Genomic DNA, 22565 nt, shown 5'->3' with positions numbered 1-22565 from the left:
TTAGTGTGCAGTGCAGCACAGTATTATATACAGTGTGAGATGCAGTGTTATACAGTGTGCAGTACACAATGTTGTGTAGAGCTGTCACTAGTGTGTAGCACAGTCTCATACACAATGCAGTGTTATACAGTGTGTAGTATTAGTGTGCAGTGTAGCAAAGTATTATTTACAGTGTGTAGTATTAGTGTGCAGTGTAGCACAGTATTATATACAGTGTGCAGTGTAGCACAGTATTATATACAGTGTAGCACAGTATTATATACAGTGTGCAGTGTAGCACAGTATTATATACAGTGTGAGGTGCAGTATTATATACAGTGTGAGGTGCAGTATTATATACAGTGTAGCACAGTATTATATACAGTGTGCAGTGTAGCACAGTATTATATACAGTGTGAGGTGCAGTATTATATACAGTGTGGCACAGTATTATATACAGTATGAGGTGCAGTATTATATACAGTATGCAGTGTAGCACAGTATCATATACAGTGTGAGGTGCAGTATTATATACAGTGTGCAGTGTAGCACAGTATTATATACAGTGTGCAGTGTAGCACAGTATTATATACAGTATGAGGTGCAGTATTATATACAGTGTGAGTGGCAGTATTATACAGTGTAGCACAGTATTATATACAGTGTGAGATGCAGTGTTATACAGTGTGCAGTACACAATGTTGTGTAGAGCTGTCACTAGTGTGTAGCACAGTCTCATACACAGTGCAGTGTTATACAGTGTGTAGTATTAGTGTGCAGTGTAGCACAGTATTATTTACAGTGTGTAGTATTAGTGTGCAGTGTAGCACAGTATTATATACAGTGTGCAGTGTAGCACAGTATTATATACAGTGTGCAGTGTGGCACAGTATTATATAGTGTGCAGTGTAGCACAGTATTATATACAGTGTGAGGTGCAGTATTATATACAGTGTAGCAGTATTATATACAGTATGAGGTGCAGTATTATATACAGTGTGCAGTGTAGCACAGTATCATATACAGTGTGAGGTGCAGTATTATAGTGTGCAGTATAAACAGTATTATGTACAGTGTGCAGTGTAGCACAGTATTATATACAGTGTGCAGTGTAGCACAGTATTATATACAGTGTGAGGGGCAGTATTATATACAGTGTGAGGGGCAGTATTATATGGTGTGCAGTGCAGTATTATATACAGTGTGCAGTGCAGTATTATATACAGTGTGCAGTGTAGCACAGTATTATATACAGTGTGGCACAGTATTATATACAGTGTGGCACAGTATTATATACAGTATGAGGTGCAGTATTATATACAGTGTGAGGGGCAGTAATATATACAGTGTAGCACAGTATTATATACAGTATGAGGTGCAGTATTATATACAGTGTGCAGTGTAGCACAGTATTATATACAGTGTAGCACAGTATTATATACAGTATGCAGTGTAGCACAGTATTATATACAGTGTGAGGTGCAGTATTATATACAGTGTGCAGTGTAGCACAGTATTATATACAGTGTGAGGTGCAGTATTATATACAGTGTGCAGTGTGGCACAGTATTATATAGTGTATAGTGCAGTATTATATACAGTGGGCAGTGCAATATTATATACAGTGCAGTGTTATACAGTGTGCAGTGATTATATACAGTCTGCAGTATTATATACAGTGTGCAGTATTATATACAGTGTGCAGTATTATATACAGTGTGCAATTATATACAGTGATTATATAGTGTGCAGTGATTATATACAGTGTGCAGTATTATATACAGTGTGCAGTATTATATACAGTGTGCAGTATTATATACTGTGATTATATACAGTGTGCAGTGATTATATACAGTGTGCAGTGATTATATACAGTGTGCAGTGTTATATACAGTGTAGCGCAGTATTATATACAGTGTGCAGTGTAGCACAGTATTATATACAGTGTAGAGCAGTGTTATATACAGTGTGCAGTGATTATATAGTGTAGCACAGTATTATATACAGTGTAGTGCAGTGTTATATACAGTGCAGCACAGTATTATATACACAGTGTAGTATTATATACAGTGTGTAGTGTTATATACAGTGTGCAGTGCAGCATTATATACAGTGCAGCACAGTATTATATACAGTGTGCAGTGTTATATACAGTGTAGCACAGTATTATATACAGTATGAGGTGTAGTATTATATACAGTGTAGCACAGTATTATACACAGTGTGCAGTGATTATATACAGTGTAGCACAGTATTATATACAGTGTAGCGCAGTGTTATATACAGTGTAGTGCAGTATTATATACAGTGTGCAGTGTAGCACAGTATTATATACAGTGCAGTGTTATACAGTGTGCAGTATTATATACAGTGTAGCACAGTATTATATAGTGGGCAGTGTTATATACAGTGTAGTGCAGTATTATATACAGTGTGAGGTGCAGTATTATATACAGTGTAGCACAGTATTATACACAGTTTGCAGTATTATATACAGTGTGCAGTGCAGCATTATATACAGTGTAGAGCAGTGATTATATACAGTGTGCAGTGATTATATACAGTGTAGCACAGTATTATATACAGTGCAGCACAGTATTATATACACAGTGTAGTATTATATACAGTGTGCAGTGTAGCACAGTATTATATACAGTGTGTAGTGTTATATACAGTGTGCAGTGCAGCATTATATACAGTGCAGCACAGTATTATACACAGTGTGCAGTGATTATATACAGTGTGATGTGCAGTATTATATACAGTGTAGCACAGTATTATATACAGTGTAGCGCAGTGTTATATACAGTGTAGCACAGTATTATATACAGTGTAGCGCAGTGTTATATACAGTGTGTAGTGTTATATACAGTGTAGTGCAGTATTATATACAGTGTGCAGTGTAGCACAGTATTATATACAGTGCAGTGTTATACAGTGTGCAGTATTATATACAGTGTAGCACAGTATTATATAGTGGGCAGTGTTATATACAGTGTAGTGCAGTATTATATACAGTGTAGCACAGTATTATATACAGTGTGAGGTGCAGTATTATATACAGTGTAGCACAGTATTATATACAGTATGAGGTGCAGTATTATATACAGTGTAGCACAGTATTATATACAGTATGAGGTGCAGTATTATATACAGTGTAGCACAGTATTATACACAGTGTGCAGTGATTATATACAGTGTGAGGTGCAGTATTATATACAGTGTAGCACAGTATTATATACAGTGTAGCACAGTATTATACACAGTGTGCAGTATTATATACAGTGTAGCACAGTGTTATATACAGTATGAGGTGCAGTGATTATATACAGTGTGAGGTGCAGTATTATATACAGTGTAGCACAGTATTATATACAGTGCAGTACAGTATTATATAGTGGGCAGTATTATATACAGTGTAGCACAGTGTTATATACAGTGTGAGGTGCAGTGCTATATACAGTGTGTAGTGTTATATACAGTGTAGCACAGTTTTATATACAGTGTAGTGCAGTGATATATTACAGTGTAGCACAGTATTATATACAGTATTATACACAGTGTGCAGTGTTATATACAGTGTAGTGCAGTATTATATACAGTGTAGCACAGTATTATATAGTGGGCAGTGTTATATACAGTGTAGTGCAGTATTATATACAGTGTAGCACAGTATTATATAGTGGGCAGTGTTATATACAGTGCAGTGCAGTATTATATACAGTGTAGCACAGTATTATATAGTGGGCAGTGTTATATACAGTGTAGTGCAGTATTATATACAGTGTAGCACAGTATTATATAGTGGGCAGTATTATATACAGTGTAGTGCAGTGATATATTACAGTGTAGCGCAGTATTATATACAGTGTGCAGTGTAGCACAGTATTATATACAGTGTAGCACAGTATTATATAGTGTGCAGTGCTATATACAGTGTAGTGCAGTGATATATTACAGTGTAGTGCAGTATTATATACAGTGTAGCACAGTATTATATAGTGGGCAGTGTTATATACAGTGTAGTGCAGTATTATATACAGTGTAGCACAGTATTATATAGTGGGCAGTGTTATATACAGTGTAGTGCAGTATTATATACAGTGTAGCACAGTATTATATAGTGGGCAGTGTTATATACAGTGTAGTGCAGTATTATATACAGTGTAGCACAGTATTATATAGTGGGCAGTGTTATATACAGTGTAGTGCAGTATTATATACAGTGTGCAGTGTAGCACAGTATTATATACAGTATTATACACAGTGTGCAGTGCTATATACAGTGTAGTGCAGTGATATATTACAGTGTAGCACAGTATTATATACAGTATTATACACAGTGTGCAGTGTTATATACAGTGTAGTGCAGTATTATATTACAGTGTAGCACAGTATTATACACAGTGTGCAGTGCTATATACAGTGTAGTGCAGTGCTATATACAGTGTGCAGTGTTATATACAGTGTAGCGCAGTATTATATACAGTGTAGCACAGTATTATATACAGTGTAGCACAGTATTATATTACAGTGTAGTGCAGTATTATATTACAGTGTAGCACAGTATTATACACAGTGTGCAGTGCTATATACAGTGTAGTGCAGTGATATATTACAGTGTAGTGCAGTGCACGGGGTTGTGTAGAGCTGTCACCAGGGGGCACACAGACAAAGCCTGTCCCCGCTCCGAGCCCCGCTCAGCCGCCGCCTCCCTCGCTCTGATCCGGGAGGAGCTCGGGGAGAGCCCACGGAAACTTTCCCGCATTTTTCCCCGCATTGTGTCCGAATCCGGAGTCCCGGAGGCGGCTCGTCCTCCCGCCTCTCCCCCGTGCACCCCCTCCCTCCTTCCCCGGTGTCCTGTCAGTCCCTCCCTGGGAGTGTTGTTGTGAAGCGGGGATCTAACATGGCGACGGTGCCTGTGTACTGCATCTGCCGCCTGCCCTACGACGTGACCCGGTTTATGATCGAGTGCGACGCCTGCAAGGACTGGTTTCACGGCAGGTACGGAGCGGGTGTGTTCCGGGTGTGTTCCGGGTGAGCGGCGGGCACCTCTCGTCAGAGGCCTCCTGCCCGGGGGGGGGCTGCCGCCTGTCTTATTGTCGTCTTGTCTCTTTTGTGTGCTGCTGGAGTTCTCCCGGAGGCGCCCTGTGTATCGCGATAGAGCGGCGCGCGCGATTCCGCGGCTCTCTATCGCGACACTGTTCTGGCCGGGGCTGCTAGGAGGCATTAACCGTGAAGCTGCTGGCGCTATCATTAGCGCTGTTTGTTTTTGGTGGGAATGACAAGCGTCTGCCGCCTCCATGTCTTCTGCTGCTGCTTCCTATGGAGCTGGCATTGTGCTGTCTGCCATGTCCTCCTCACATGCCCATGGAGGGTCCTCTATTGTTACTTGCTGGTTTGTCCTCACCAGGACCCCTCTCCTCCTGTGACTTTATGTGGTAGATATGGCCCTGCTCCCCATGACAGCTTCTGCCCTTAGTATTCCCCTAGAGTCCAACCATTTCCACCGTCCATTTTCAGATCCGTGTGGTGATGATGGATTAGGATACTACGGGTTGATGGGCAGCCCCCCTGGGGCCACTCGTGGTCACAATGAGACAGTGACATGCCATGAACAGTCAGCCATGTCATGATAGGATGCGCTACGGGGGACCATAATAGATGACGTCAGGTGTAGAGGGTGCGCGTATGGACATGCCAGTGGGATAAACTTGGGCGCCCCGGACGTATGTGGCTTGGATTGCGGGCACGCAGCTGTTTGGAGAGGGTCCTGGCTGTCCACCGCTTGTGGCGGTCTGCACCATCGGGGGGGAAAGCTGCTGCCCGCTGTGAATGGCTCTAGTGGCAGTGAATGGGGATCAGCTGGTCTCGCTCCGGCTGCTTCATTGACAGGCGAACAATAAAGAGCTTGTGCTCCCTTAACTCTTTCCTGGCCCACAGCGAAGCCGCCGAGATCAGGTCCAGAAGCCTCGGAGAGATGCTCATCTGTACAGGGTGCCCGTAGCTGGCATGGATAAAACCAGCCCCCCCCCTTCCCGAGGCATCTCTGCCCCCTGCCAGTGCACACCGGACCAGTAAATGTTTAGATTTTTCTTTACGGAGCGTGCCACTAAGGGAGGCGCGATAGACCGCGTCCTGGAAGGCTGCTCGTCACATCTCTTCTGCAATAGAGAGGTTGGGGAAGCCTCTGAGATCAGGGGGTGGTGGTGCGGTACAGGGCGAAGATGGGCGACAGCCGGGTAATGCTGAACGTGTCATCGCTTGAAACGCGTTAACCTCTTGAGGTAAAGGATGACGAAAAGGCGAGGACTCTGCTTGGGCTCTAGTTGGTCAGAGACGCCCTGTGTGAACGAGGTCTGACGCGCCAGCATCGCGCACCTACCAGCCGAACTTTTTTGAGGTTTGTCGCTTTCTCTTGGGGAGTCTTCTCCGCTGTTTTCTCCTCCAAGGAATCTGCGATGAGGATGTGAAGGAAGCCTTACAAGGTGTTACACTGTACAGCCGAGATCTCGGGGCCCTGTCTTCTAGCTAACATGTCTAGAAATCTGCTGCCGGCCTAAAATGTTTGGGTTGTTTTTCGGGAGGTCTGTTGCCTGAGAGCGTACAGAAATGGTGGAGCGTACAGAAATGTGCGGTGTACGTCGCGCTGTATTCACATTGTCCGCAGAATGGCCGGAGGAGGGGGAAACCACAGAGCTCCTCTGTAAGGCTATGGTCCCGGAGATCCTAGCGCATTAAAGGGGTTCTCCGAGTCTGGACCTGAAAAGTCTCCTTCAGCTGAGCCGTGGACAGAAGACGCTTTAATAGGTTCTCTGCCGATCCTGCGCACCCAGCTGGCATCATGTGACCGCCCGATCGGCTGCAGGCTTCTCCTCTGACCTCACCACCCGATGTGCTTCTGTGTGTCTCTGTTTAGCTGCCTCTACATCAGGGATCTCTGCACGTCAGCTGCTGGGAAACTACAACTCCCAGCATGCACAGTTACTTGGCGGTTCTTGAAGCTCCTATAGTGAAGCGAAAGGAAGATTCTGGGAGTTGTAGTTTCAGAAAAGCTGGAGTGCAGGAGTTTGCAGGATCCTGCTCTACATTAACCCTTTCAAGACCCTGGGATTCTCTGTTTTTGCATTTTCGTTTTTTCGCTCCCTGCCTTCCCAGAGCCGTAACTTTTTAAATTTTTCCATTCACATAGCCGTATGAAGTCGTACTTTCTAACAGCAGTTATATGTAATATGGCGTACGATGTAGTGGGGAAAAATTCTAAATGATACCGTTTTGGAGTTTGTTTGCCTTTTTTGATCACTTTTTATTTAATTTCTTTTGGGGAGGTGAAGAGACGAAAGAACAGGAAATTGTCTGAAATGTTTTATTTTTTTCTGTTACGTCACTGTGTCTGTGTGGGATAAATACTTTTATATTTTAATAGTTTGGGTATTTTGAGATGTGGCTGGGAAAATGATCTTTATTTTCTTTTTGAAATTATTTTATTTTTCTAAAATATTTTTTAAAACTTTTTCCCCTCCTTTTTTACACTCGGCCGAGAACTTGAACATGTGATCATTAGATTGCTTGTGTCATAGACTGCAATGATTTATAGTTGTGGTAGCCTCGGATCGTTCAGAGGGACCAAGGCTCCCACAAGGACCGAGCGGCTCCCCCGATTGCCACACTGGCGAAACTGTTTGAGCCCTAGCAGAGAAAGCTGTCCCTGATGCCGTGGTCACAATTGAACGCAGCATCTGAGGGGTTAAATGTCTACGACTGGTGATAATGCCGATCGCAGACATTAGCTCCAGGTGTGACAGCACTGGAGCGAGTGCCATCTTTAAAGACCCAATTTCTGCCGTACGTGTACGCCAGAGGCCGAAAAGGGGTTTAGCAGCAAGAGTTGATCAGAAAAAGAGCCTGCAGCCAGTTTGGGCGCCTTCACGCTTTGCGGAAAATTCTGCCAGAAAATCTGCAACACCAAGACTTCTATGGCAGACTGAGGGTCCATTCACACGTCCGTAGTGTATTGCGGATCCACAATACACCCGGCCGGCACCCCCCATAGAACTGCCTATTCTTGTCCGCAATTGCGGACAATAGGACATATTATATTTTTTTTGCGGGGCCGCGCTCCGGAAGTTCGGGGCCGCGCTCCGGAAATGCGGATGTGGACAGCACACTGTGTGCTGTCCGCATCCAATTCCTGCACCATAGAGAATGAATGGGTCCGCACCCGTTCCGCGATTTGTGGAACGGATGGGAACACATTCACAGATGTGTGAATGGACCCTGATTCTGCAGTGGAAAAATCTGCAACAAAATCTGCGCAGGTTTTGTTGCGGATTTGTCCGCAGTGTTTTCTTCCGCAGAATCAGTCTGCCTTTGAATCGAATGGAGACAGAATCTGCAGCATACTGCACACGAAAAAATCTTCTGGCAGAATTTTCCGCAATGTGTGAAGGCACCCTTAGGGCTCATGCACATGGCTGTAATTGCGGATCTGCAGAACACAGTTACCGGCCATGTGCATTCCGCATTTTGCAGAACAGAACGTCCGGCCCCCTATAGAACAGACAAGACTAGGACTAGCCTCCCTAGCATTGTGGGTGACGCTAGGGAGGCTTGTCCCCGTCATGGCCTGCTGTTGGCGGCTTCCCCCGTCGCATGTTTTGGATCCGCGCGACAGGGAGATGCAGCAACGCCTGTGCGGGGATCAGGAGCGATGTGGGTGCCAGGGAGCGGGCATGTTTAGACTTTGGATAACCCCTTTAAGCAGTCACGTGGAATCGGAAGGGCGAAGGAAGGAGAGGTACTGCTCACAGTGCCTCTGATAGAGGTTCTTTAGGTACTGGCCCAGAGAACCCATTTATCCTACAGGGGCCTATACTGTGCCTCCCATTCATGTATCTGTTAGGGCGCATTCACACGGCTGTAGTGTTTTGCGGATGGCCGTAACTATAACAGAAAATGCCTATATCTTGTCCGCAATCGCGGTCAAGAATAGGACATGCTCTATGCTTTTTGCGGGGCCGCAGAACGGAACCATGGATGGTGTGCTGTCCGCATCTTTGGGGCCCCATTGAAATGAATGGTTCCGCACCCGTTCCGCAAAATTGCGGAATGGATGGGGACTCATTCATACGGCCGTCTGAATGTGCCCTTAGGCAGATTTGCAGCGAGCAACATAGCGCGTTATATTGGGCTCTGTTCACATGTTTGGAGCCGACACTTTGCTTGTAATCTGTAAAAAGCTCTCCATACGTAGGCCAAAACGCGTTATACATCCTACGGAGGTCAAAAGAGGGTCCTTCGCACCGTATGTCGGTTGTGCGGTAGCGTAGTAGACTGCATTATTCCATAGGTATACAAATAAAGACGTATACGGGGCGCTATATATATATATATATATATATATATTTTTTTTTTTTTCAGTAGGAGCCTATTCGGACCTGTTATTTAACCCTCGAGCTCCCGCCTTCTCTGAGATGGGGGAAGGGCCGTGCTTTGATGTCGTTGGGGCCCTATTTTCTGCTCCTATTTTCTCCAGCAATTAGCAGGCGTGGGCCCGGATGACGGCAGGTCTGCTTCGTGGCTCACTGTGTAGTCATCGTGACTTGCCCTCCGTGTACTCATCCAATCCACGTAGGACTATTTGATTTTTCTGCCGGTTGCATCCTATGACATTGGTGGTCGCCCCCACGACGTAGCGTGCTCGGTGACGGCAGACGTGGTGCATTGCATGTGCAGCAGGGTGCTGGGAACGGCAGATACCGTGTCCTGTGCTAATGGAGGCCGACTTCAATGTCAAGGATTCTCTCCGCAAGCCGTGATGGGCCTTTTCTTTACCTAGATATTTTATTCATGACGTTGAGGTCCGGAGGCTAAAACAGGAGGAGAGAGGAGCGAGAGGACGGCATCTCCCAAAATATATGCTAGTGTAAGCGATATAACGGTAGCCTGCGATGTGCATTTCTGTCCTCGCTTTACATGCATCAGGGGGTCCCAGCAGACATCAAGGCTAAATGCACACGATCAGGACTGCGCGTGCGGAAAATCCGCACCATAGGTCATGTACATTGTATTCTATGAGAATTTGAAATTCGCAATGCTCACAATGCAGATTTTGTTCTGCACGGATTTTGACCTGCGGTGCGGATTTTAGAATCCGCAGCATGTCAATTTATTTTATTTTTCCTGACCGGATTTTCTTTGTTCACTTAGTAAAATCCACATGCGGAAAATCCGCACCAAATCCGTGTGCAGATCCGCACCAATTGATGCGGATTTGCCTGCGAACTCCTGCGTATTTCAGTGCGGATTAACCGCACATGAATCCTGAACGTGTGCATTTACCCTAAAGGGGTTGTCTCACTTCAGTAAGTAGCATTTATCATGTAGAGAAAGTTAGTATAAGCCACTTACTAATGTATTGTTATTGTCCATATTGCTTCCTTTGCTGGATGGATTCATTTTTCTATCACATTATGCACTGCTCGTTTCCATGGTTACAAACCACTCTGCAATCCAGCAGTGGTGGTCGTGCTTGCACACTATAGGAAAAAGCATCAGTCTCTCTGGTGGCCGGGACCACATAGGCTGGTGCTTTTTCCAATAGTGTGCAAGCACGACCACTACTGCTGGATTGCAGGGTGGTCTGTAACCATGGAAACAAGCAGTGTAAAATGTGATAGAAAAATGAATCCAGCCAGCAAAGGAAGCCATATGGACAATCACAATACATTAGTAAGTGCCTTGTATTAACTTTCTCTACATGATAAATGCCAATTGCTGATGTGAGGCAACCCCTTTAATGGAAGATCTGATCACGTCATAAAGGATCGATCAGCTGTTTTCTGTTTTATCAGTGTATTGTGCTTTTCCAGGAAGGATAACGGAGGAACTTCACATTGAGGTTCTAAGAAAATTGTTATTTTTGGGGGAATGTAAGGAAATACTAAGGCCAGTTTCAGACGAGCGTGTTCACTGTGTAAGGGAGAACTCTTCTGCTTTGATAGGACCACATAGTGTTAGGCTACATGCACACGAACTTTGTTTGTTTCCGCATCCGTTCCGTGTTTTTTCTTTTTTTTTTTTTTTGCGGATAGGATGCGGAACCATTCATTTCAATGGGTCCGCGAAAAATGTGGTCAGCACACCGTGTGCTGTCGGCATCAGTATGTCCGTTCCGTAGCCCCGCAAAAAAAAAAAATAGAACATGTTCTATTCTTGTCCGTTTTAGGCATTGTTACAATGGATCCGCAAAAAAACCCCAAAAAACGGATGTCCTCTGTTTGTTTGTTTTTTGCGGATCCACAATTTGCGGACCGCAAAACACATACGGTCGTGTGCATGTAGCCTAATAATGATTTATAATGCTGTGTGTCGCTGCCCAACCTCACATAATGCCGTCAGTACAAATCATTACATTGGAGGTCGGGCAGAGACACACAGCATTATAAATCATCGTAATACTGTGTGTTCACTATAGGAATTCATGTTCCCAAGCGGAGCGCGTTTCACAAAGTGCACGATCTTCTGAAAGTGGCCTAAACCGGGCGTGACAGGAGAGCTCCCAGTTGTAATGGAAAGATCTGCACTTCTTCTGTGTTTTTGACCCACACCGGATATTGGCTCATTATTTTGAAATTCGTTCAGGCTTCGTTTAGTGGTAAAATGTGAATTGCGTTATGGATTCTGTTACCACGGACCATAATGCAATCCTATGACAGAATACATAACGGAATGCCTTTAGAGGGCTGCAAAACGGATCAGTTCCGTTTCCATTATGCAGGGGAGTCCGCTCTGGACAGATCCGTTATGCAGGCCTTAGAATTCTATTATGACGGAATGAATAACGGAATGCCTCTAAAGGCACTCCGTCATAGAATCGCGTTATGGTCCGTGGTAACGGAATCCATAATGCACTTCACCTTTTATCAGTAAACGAAGTGTGAACGAATTTCATAAGCGGAAGGTCGCTCATCTCTACTCATAATTATAATGGAAATCACTGACCATAAAACTGATGTATGAACTAGGCCTAAGGCCTCATGCACAGGACCGTATGTGTTTTGCGGTCCACAAAAAAACGGATCCGCAAAAAATATGGATGACGTCCGTGTGCATTCTGTATTTTGCAGAACGGAACAGCTGGCCCCTCATAATACAGTACTATCCTTGACCGTAATTCGGACAATAATAGGACATGTTCTATTTTTTTGCGGAACGGAAATATGGAAATACGGAAACGAAATGCACACGGAGTACCTTCCGTTTTTGTTTGCAAAAAAAAAAATGGAACAGTCACAGAAAGAATATACGTTAGTGTGCATGAGGTCTAAGGGTCCTTTCACACAATCGTTTTTTTAGTCCACATCCGATCCACGTTTCTTGCGGATCAGATGTGGACCCATTCATTTCAATGGGGGCCACAAAAGATGCGGACAGCACACCGTGCTGTCCGCATCTGTATGTCTGTTCTGCGGTTAAGCAAAAAAAGATGATAAAAAATGTCCTATTCTTGTCCGTTTGGCTGACAAGAATAGGCATTTCTAACACAAGGTGGAATGTGTGGGACCGCAAATTGGATACAGTCGTCTTGTGTATGGACCTCAATGGTAGGAAAACTAAGTTAAAGGGGACACCCCACCAACTGGTAACACCCATCTGGACCTTCAATGCAAAATGCTAGTTAGGCCGGGTTCACATCACTGTCAGAAGAACAGAACAAAGAAAAAAAACGGATCCTTTATTTTGATCATCTGTTGTGCTCTTTTTCCGTCCGAGATCCTGCGTGGAGGACTTTTTGTCCCGTCTAAAATAGCGGATCTCTGACGGAACTGACAAAAATGTATGCAAAATGAGCACAACGGATGATCAAAATAATGTATCTGTTTTTTTTTTCTCTTCGTTCCGACGGATTAGAAGAACAGAAAGCTAAACGGCGATGTGAACGTGGCCGAATTCATTCAGAACTTCTAGTAGGAATAGTAAAGGAATAGCACATCACAGAGGCAAAAAAACGGATGCTTTAAATGGTTATTACAAAGGGGATGGAAGTAGTTATGCTTATTGCACACGAACGTGTATGCTCCGTGGCCGTATTGCGGACCGCATTTGCGGATCCGCAACACACGGGCACCGTTCCGTGTGCATTCCGCATCACGGATGCGGACCCATTAACTTCAATGGGTCTACAAATCCGGAGATGCAGATTGGTGCGGAGCAGAAGCACAGAACGGAAGCACTATGGAGTGCCGAGTGCCGAGTTCGTCCCGTACTTCTGTTCCACAAAAAGATAGAACATGTCCTATCTTTTTGCAGAACGGCCGGATCGCGGACCCATTAAAGTGAATAGGTCCGCGATCCGCTGCGGCTGCCTCACGGTGGGTGTTCGTGCATTGCGGCCCGCAACACGGCCACGGGGCGCACACGTTCGTGTGCAGGAGGCCTTACTGAGATGGATATGTCAGGGGAGGGTTCTCCAGAAATGTAACATGTAGAAAAACATACGTGTTCCCTGCGTGTCCCGACCCATGTACTATACTGTCTTCTATGCCGCCATACTGCGTGAGGAGATCACCTGCACATGTTTTCTGATATTATGATCGGTGGTTACTTATGTTTTTTTTAAAACTTTGTCTGGCGAGAGAAATCCGTAATTAGAGAAGTAATTGTGTTTGCAGTTTAATTATGACTATATTGTTTCTTCGTAGCGGTAGTCGTACCGATCGTGCGCTGCCATAAAATGCTTCTGTGTTAAATACCAATAGGAGGAAGTGCCATGAAAAGGACGACGGACTCTTTCTTCTTAGGGCTCATGCACATAAACGTATATATTTTTTTTCGTGTCCGTACTGTTTTTTTTTTTTTGCGGTCCATATGCAGAACCATTCACTTCATTGGGGCCATTCCGCAAATAAAATAGAACATGTCCTATTATTGTCTGCATTATGGACAAGGATAGGACTTTCCGGCCAGAATGCACATGGCCGGTATCCTTGTTTTGCGGACCCCCAATTTGCAGACCGCGAAACAACAACAGTTGTGTGCGTGAGCTTATATACGTACTACTGCTATCCTCATTTTACATTTCTCTGGCTTTTGGTGCTGAAGTCAGATAGCGGAGAATGGGTCAGACGGTATCGGCTTCCTTTAAGCTTTCGGTAACTACTATGTTTCTGATGATTAAAGCGGTATTCCGGTTGTTTGAAGTTCTACCCCATCGGGATAACTATTAGATCAGTGGGCAGGGGTGTGGAAATAAAAAAAACAACTACTTGTCGAAGGACTAAAGCGGGGGCTCCATCTACTTGTCCTGATCCAAAAAATAATATTAAATCAAAACCATATTTCAATGCACCGCCACGCTTCCTTATGCAGGGAGGCGGCTGGCTTGCGTTCCAGTCTTTGGGGTGTGAAATGACTAAGTTTAGTCCTTGTTCACACCAGAGGATTCTGTCCCGAATGCACTACATCGCGGCCGGCTCACTATGTGGTGGGACAGGAGGGGGCGTGACGATCCATTGAAGTGAATGGCACCGCAGCCGATCGGATGCACGGGATCGCAAGGCAGAATTATGCCTGAGGAGCGGTCACAATGCTGCTTGCAGCATTTTGTTTGGACTGCACCGCAGGTATAATGTGCCTTGCGATCCTGTGCAGCCGTTGGGCATGGTTATGGTGCCCATCACTTCAGCAGACCACTGCGCCCCCTCCTGCCCCACAATATAGTTAGCCGGCTGCAATGCGGTGCAGTGCATTCTGGACAGAATCGGGCCGGGACGCACCGCCTGGTGATCACAGCCATTAGTTTAGTGCACACTCCTGCTCTTAGCACATTACTACCCGTACCTCTAGGTAGTTTAGGCAAATTAGCTGCTGATGTGGCATGGAAAGGACCCCCCTCACCTTCCCAGTTTGACAACACCTGCAGAAAGGGGGTCCTCCGAGGGACGCTGGCAGAGTTGAGAGTTCTATCAATGCCCCTGGCTCTGTAACGGCTCCGTCACTGCTCCTCCCCCCGAGCCGGAGACGTGACAGAGCCTTTCATTGCTCCACCGCTCCAACTCTGTCATTTTTTCTTCCCCACGCTGTCACTACACCCCCCCCCGCTCTGTCACCGCGGCTGCGTCACTGCTCTACCCCGACTGCTCAGTCACCGCCGCTCCACACCCCCAGCCCGTCGCCGATCCACTGCGTCCACTGCTCCGGTAAACAAAGCCACTGAACAAACTACCTGCCTGGCGCCCGGAACTGCATGTCCCGGGAGCCGGGCGATACGTTTTCCGCACCCCTGAGTGGGGTCCTACCACTGGAACCCCCACGATCACCTGCCCCTTGCAGTTCCCCTGAAATGAATGGAGTTGCCGCTCGTACATGCATGTGTCCGCTGCATTCATAGCTGAGTACTCCAGCAGTCCCTTAGGGAATGAATGGAACAGCAACGTGCATGCTCGGCCAGCTGCCTCATTCACATCGGGGGTATATAGGGCCTTTGCTTTTGTGAGAGAAGGGGATACCCATCATCAGACCCCCCAATATAATTATTATCCCCTATTCTGTGGATAGGGGGTAACTTCTTCTTACCAGAGTAACCCTTTAACAGGGTAGGGGAATGGATGTTTTTTTTGAGGGAGTGATCTCTTGGTGAGGTTTTCCTGTGTATAGAGAGGAGTTGTCCTGAATGCACAACCACTACTAAATATGTGGATTTTGGGGGTACTGACAGACGTGCCCCTGCCGACGTTTCCGTTATGTATGAGGAGTCCATCTCTGACCCGTGTGATCTTATTTAGACAATTTGTCGTTTAAATGACGGGGTTCCTTCCCCACATATAATTTTTGTACTTGGAGGCTGTAGATAATACATTATGGATTTGTTTTGTGTCTTACCCCTAGCGCCCGCGGCAGTCACACCGCCGACAGTGGGAGGCCTATGTCTCGTCTTTAGAGCAATGTCTTAAATTGATTTGTCACTTGGCAGACGGCAGATCTTAAGAAGAAGAGTCTGCTAAGCCATTCTCCTCTTTATCTTCCAACCTGACAAATTTCTGATCTGTCTAAAATATGGCGGTATTTTCTGCTGTCAGTGCACCTCCGTTAGTGGCGTTTTCACGTCTCCAATGGGGGCTTAAAGGGAGGACTACCATTAGTCACTAAGGTTGCCCGATCACCTTCAATAGCTGTCAGCAATTTCTCCCAACTCACCCACGTACACGCATGCTCGATTTGGCATGTATTTTCAATGATTAGAGGAATAAAGCAGTGCCGGACATCTCTGGCAACAGAACAAAAGGATAGTAGTTGCCCGAGGGAGAGTTATGAGACCCCTATAAACATTAGATGATTGGTCAGCCCCACCAAAGATGGTAGGTTTGGTCAACGATAATCTATGTATGGAGGCCTTAAGAGAGTTGTCCACTACTTTACTATTGATGGCCTATCCCCAAGATTGGCATGTCTGACCCCACACCCCTGCTGATCAGCTGTTGGAGAGCAGCCTCGGTGCTGGAGGTGTGTACTGGACAGGGTTGCTTACTGCAGTACTGCTCCCATTGAAGTGAGTGGGAGCAGTGCTGCATTTACCAGCTTCGCCCACTGCACAATGGTAGTTGCGGCACCTCCCTCCCTGTCGGATCTCCCTGCTCAACATATGAAGTAAACAATATACATGTAGAAGCTATATGTCTGTAAACTGCTGTTAGCTTCACACAAAGTCATACTTTATTCACCAGTATTTACAACTCTGTGCTTAGAATGTGAATGCGGCAGCTCTCCTTCTCTCTCGCAGCGAGAAGTCTCAGCAGACTTGTACACATTCAATCTGCAGCTGAATTACTACCAATAAATTACCTGCATGTTACCAAATTCTTTTCTCTCGATTTGTAAGAACCTGAGGAAACTCCCTCAGTGCTCTTTATCGCTTCAGATAAAACTTAGCAAACATCGGCAGTAGAAGAAGAAGACATTTATGTCTGGATGGACAGGGAGTCTCCCAATCACGTATTAAGTAGTTTACTTACAGGACCCAAAAAGTGAACGCTGACAATCTGCTGGGCCGCTGACCGGCGGCTGCGCTATCACTTTACCGTCCGCGTCCCTTTTACAGTGTGACTGTGCTGCACGGCCTAGATATCTGATCAGCGGATATCCAGAGATTTCACATTACGTCCTCGATGAAGCACGCTCCTTTTAACGCTTCTGCTTTATTAAATGGTTTTATTATAATAATAGATTGCTGCCAATTATTCGGTAATGGAAGTAAGTTTTGGGTGGGGTGGAGTTGGAGGCTTGAAGAGGGAGGGAAAGAAGTGTTATGCCAAAATGTAGAGAAGAAAGACTTCTATGGCAGTGCTGAGAAATGAGCCCTAAGACCTCCTGCACACGAGCGCGGGTGATGACACGTAAGATCCGTTTTATCGTTTTACCATATCCGCACCAAAATCCGCAATTTCTAGCAATGGAGTTTGGTACAGATTTGCTGCAGATCTCACCCTTCATTGGGAAAGGGTGAAATCCACACCGCAAAGTGTACTGTACATGAGATTTGCTTAATCTCATACACTTTGTTGGTACCGTGCTGCGCAGTGGTTTTTCCGCATGGGAATCCGTGCGTATTCTGCAATGTGTGCAGGTGGCCTCAGGGTGCGTGCACATGGTGCAGATTTGTATGTAGAAATTCCACATGAAAAAAACGCTCATAAATCCGCACTATTTCTCATGTTTTTACGCATTTTTTGGTGTGGATTTGATGCGGATTATCCGCAGATCTCACCTTTCCATTGACAAGGGTGAAATCCACACCGTAACAACAGCAGGTCAGTTTCCACACCTAAGGGCTCATGCACACGAACGTATTTTTTGTCTGTGTTTGTTTTTTTGTGGCCCGTGTGCGAAACCATTCACTTCAATGGGGCCTCAAAAAAACGGAGATGACTGTGTGTGCATTCCGTGTCCGCATGGCTGTTCCGCCAAAAAAATAGAACATGTCCTATTATTGTTCGCATTACGGACAGGGGTAGGACTGTTCTATTAGGGCCATTCTGCTGTTCTGTTCCGCAAAATGTGGAATACACACGGCGTATCGTAAAACAACAACGGCGGTGTGCATGAGCCCCAGGGCTGAGTTCACGTCTCCGTCTTTTGGCTGCAGATTTGAGGCCTTCCATTAAAATGGGTAAAATCTGCACCAAAAATCGCAAAGTAAAAAGCAAAGTGTAGATGAGATTGGTCTGATCTGCTGCGTAATCCACAAGGTGTATAGGCAGCCTCCGGAGAATGGCGATGATCAGACTAGGTCATGTTTCATGGCCTACCCTGCGCCCTTAGCTCGTACATTTTTTTATTTTTTTTATTTATCGCTTACATTTTCCCACCCAGAAGGCAAACGAAAGGAAAAAGAGCAGCAGCGTGTGCGGATTTGCGCCTAGTAAAAGGCATTTATTACATAATGGGGAAAATCTGATGCCAGTAATTCTCTATCTAACATAGAATTTCACTGCGTGAAGGAAGCAGCGCGCCTTTTTAATCTGTCAGTTTCCCCGAGCCTTATGTCTGGATTGTTGTCACTTTATTGGCTCCTTTTATGCCGTGAATGATCTACTCTCATTTCGTTAGCCGAAAAGTTCTTTGCATGCTAGCGATCCTCCGCGCTACATTACTAGAGTCTTTCACGTACATTTATGGACTGGGGGGAGGGGTGTAAAGGAAAAATACCTCTAGCAACCAATCAGATTCCACCTTTCATTTTTCTGATCTCCCTTGGGAAATAAAAAGATCGATCTGAATGGTTGCAATGGGCAACTAAGCCAGTTTTTCTTGGCACTAGTTTTGATGAGTCTTAGGCCCCTTTCACACGGGCGAGTATTCCGCGCGGATGCGATGCGTGAGTTGAACGCATTGCACCCGCACTGAATACCGACCCATTCATTTATATGGGGCTGTTCACATGAGCGGTGATTTTCACGCATCACTTGTGCGTTGTGTGAAAATCGCAGCAAGCTCTATATTCTGCGTTTTTCACGCAACGCAGGCCCCATAGAAGTGAATGGGGCTGCGTGAAAATCGCAAGCATCCGCAAGCAAGTGCAGATGCGGTGCGATTTTCACGCACGGTTGCTAGGAGACGTTCGGGATGGGGACCCGATCATTATTATTATTTTCCCTTATAACATAGTTATAAGAGAAAATAATAGCATTCTGAATACAGAATGCATAGTAAAACAGCGCTGGAGGGGTTAAAAAAAAATAAAAAAATTTAACTCACCTTAGTCCACTTGATAGCGCAGCCGGCATCTCCTTCTGTATTCTTTCTTTAGGACCTGGGTAAAGGACCTTTGATGACGTCACTCCGGTCATCACATGGTCCGTCACATGATCTTTTACCATGGTGATTGATCATGTGATGACCGGAGTGACGTCACCAAAGGTCCTTTACCCAGGACCTAAAGAAAGAATACAGAAGGAGATGCCGGCTGCGCTATCAAGTGGACTAAGGTGAGTTAAATTTTTTTATTTTTTTTTAACCCCTCCAGCGCTGTTTTACTATGCATTCTGTATTCAGAATGCTATTATTTTCCCTTATAACCATGTTATAAGGGGAAATAATACAATCCACAGATCACCGATCCCAAGCCCGAACTTCTGTGAAGAAGTTCAGGTTTGGGTACCAAACATGCTTGATTTTTCTCACGCGAGTGCAAAATGCATTACAATGTTTTGCACTCGTGCGGAAAAATCGCGGGTGTTCCCGCAACGCACCCGCACATTTTCCCGCAACGCCCGTGTGAAAGAGGCCTTAGGGTCCATTCACACGTCCGCAAAATGGGTCCGCATCCGTTCCGCAATTTTGTTTCAATGGGGCCGGAATGTGCTGTCCGCATCCGCATTGGCGGATCCGCACTTCCGCTTCAGTTTCCGCCCCAAAAATAGAACATGTCCTATTCTTGTCCACAATTGCGGACAAGATTAGGCATTTTCTGTTATAGTTCCGGCAATGTGCGGTCCGCAAATTGCAGAATGCACATTGCCAGTGTCCGTGTTTTGCGGATCCGCAGAACACTTACGAACATGTGAGTGGACCTCTGGGTGTGTAATCTGTGGCTCCTTCATGGCCTGGCCGCTACGCATTGATTTGGCACCAAATTTGGTCACAATTTAAATTTGACGCATTTCTTACTGAGAATCTTTCCTGTTGCTTTCCAGTAGTAGTTAAAGGGGCTGTCGGGCTGGTAGATGACTATGTCTACCGTAGTGGTCCCCCTCAGCCCTCGTACTGACTGTTCCTGGGTCCCCTCTCAATACACAGGAAGTCACCACTCAGCCAATCACTGGTCACAGCAGTGACCCGCCTCAACCAGTGATGGTCCGATCCGCCATTTCCTGTGTGTTGGGAGCAGCGGGGGATCGATGAGGATCACTCCTTGTTTTTTTTGGCCATTATGACCCTTTTTTTTTTCTTTTTAAAGGATGTGTCACATTAAATTTAGTAAGGCCGCAGGTTATAGAGCAGGAGGAGCGGAGCAGGTCGATATATAGTTTTATGGGTAAAGATTCAGTAAAACTTGTATTTCATTCATATAAATTCCTGCTCATTCTGGGCTTTGAAGTCCAGGAGGCGGTCCTATCAGTGACTGACAGCTATCTCTGTATACACAGCCATAGAGGGAAGGCTGTCAATCACTGATAGGACCGCCTCCTGGACTTCAAAGCCCAGAATGAGCAGGAATTTAAATGAATGAAATACAAGTTTTACAGAATCTTTCCCTAAAAAATTATATATCGATCTGCTCAGCTCTTCCTGCTCTATAACCTGCTGCATCTCTCCAAGCCTTTCCAACCGGACCACCCCTTTAAGAACAATGTGATCCACATTGGACTATGGCTGGAAATAGTAGTGAAGGGTCTGTCTGTAGTGGTATATGCATATTCACCATGTTCACAGGGGTGATGCCACATTCAGCTATTTTCCAGGGCACTGCAGAGGATGCCAATATAGTCTGGCAGATGCCCGGTATCAAGCGTAAGAGAGATGCCAACAAATACAGTTTTACAAGCTTTATAGCTATATGATTGCTTTATAATAGAAAAGCATGAAGAAGCATGCCAAGTGAATGGGGCAGTGCCAGGCAGCGCTCTCGCCACTTGCTTCTCAAATGGACTGTCCCATGAAAAATTTTCTACAGTTTACAAACCAGCTCCTGGATCTGAATACTTTTCTAATTCCATGTAACTAAAAACATATTCACTGAAATCTATCTGTATAGCGCCACCTGCTGTTTGCTCTTCTTCTTATTTCTCTGTCCTGCTCTCTCAGAGGGAAGCACATGTTCAGTTCCATCCTAACTGCCACCAACGGCAGTAGAAAGGGCACGCCCCCTGGCAAAGGGCAAAATAAAAGATATCTCCAATGCGGTGAATGGCGTAAAATAAAAAAATAAAAGAAAAACTGTGCGATTCGCCATTTATTTATTTTTGGTCACCTTGTCCCCCCCAAAATAGGATAGGACTGTTCGATTATGGGCCGGACGTTACATAAAATGCAGAATGCACGCAGCTTTTTTTGGGTGTTTTATTTTTTTCCGCATGGTATCGAGTATCGCAATACTTTTTTATGATATCAAAACTGAATCAAAATTTTGGTATCGAAACAACCCTACATGGGGTGTAGGTGCTGTATTTTGGATTTGTGACGGCCCAGGTTGTTGGGTTATGTCCGGTGGGTAGATGAGCCCTTGGGCCAGGTAAAGGTCGAGTAGAAGGACGTGTCTGAAACGTTATCGCCATCTGGGGCGACGTACATCAGTAAAGCAAGCGCAAGCCTCCACGTTTTATATCCGTATATATTTCTCACAGGCGTAGCCTCCATGGACAGGGGGCCCTTTAAATGCGACTGACAGTGTAATCTGTGACAATCTGACCACTTGGACCCCCACTGATAAAGAAGAGAACTGTTACAATGCGAATAGTTATTTTTATGATACTGTTGGTGGAGGAAAGTGACAGTCCTTACTCATTACAGAGGTTCCCCGCCCAAAAAGAACATTGTTTTTAGGTTCCACGTTTGCTGAGATTTCCTGTTTGTCATTAAAACTGTTGGCAGTTGCTCCTTAGCTTTAGCGACACACTACCACTTCATGAACAGCAGTGTAGTTGGCTCAGTATTTGTGCTGTTATAGCTGCGGTCTGTGCTCCAGAGCTGTAGTTCTTCAGATAAGCTGTAATAGGAAGGTGCAGCCTTTGAAGGGAATCTGTCTCCAGGTCTGGGCCGCAGTATAAATTGGTGTCAGAGAGCCTGATTCTTCTGCACGCTCACTTATTTCTGCTCATTCCCCCCCCCCTAAAATCAGTGCTGGACCCCATCTCTGGAGTCCTCGTGTTCATGACCTGCACCTCCTCCCGCTTGTGGTGGACAGACTTCTTCCTGTACAGTGTATAGGGTGGGGAAGATGGTAGCTCATGAATACATAGGCTCGAGAGCACATACATGACATTGAGCAGACTGCAGCTCTTGGGTCTCCCTGAAGATGCTCAACACTGAGCTGAGACCCCTACCAGTTGTGAGTTCGGGGGTCCCATATCTCCTGTTTGAATGGAGTG

The 22565-nt window shown here is 45.4% G+C and overlaps 1 protein-coding gene across 3 annotated transcripts in view; it reads left to right on the top strand.

The window, feature by feature from the left end:
- The first annotated feature begins 4668 nt into the window (after positions 1-4668).
- PHF2 (PHD finger protein 2) overlaps positions 4669-22565 on the top strand; it is a 245121-nt gene continuing 227224 nt past the window's right edge. For all 3 annotated transcript variants that reach the window (XM_040408835.1, XM_040408833.1, XM_040408836.1), the window contains exon 1: positions 4669-4983. In XM_040408835.1, coding sequence (XP_040264769.1) covers positions 4886-4983 — 98 coding nt within the window. In that variant the 5' untranslated portion in view covers positions 4669-4885. The remainder of the gene's footprint in view (positions 4984-22565) is intronic.

Source organism: Bufo bufo, chromosome 9, assembly GCF_905171765.1.
Source record: "Bufo bufo chromosome 9, aBufBuf1.1, whole genome shotgun sequence".
Classification (NCBI taxonomy): Eukaryota; Metazoa; Chordata; class Amphibia; order Anura; family Bufonidae; genus Bufo; species Bufo bufo.
This window is presented reverse-complemented; position numbering and strand designations above follow the sequence as displayed.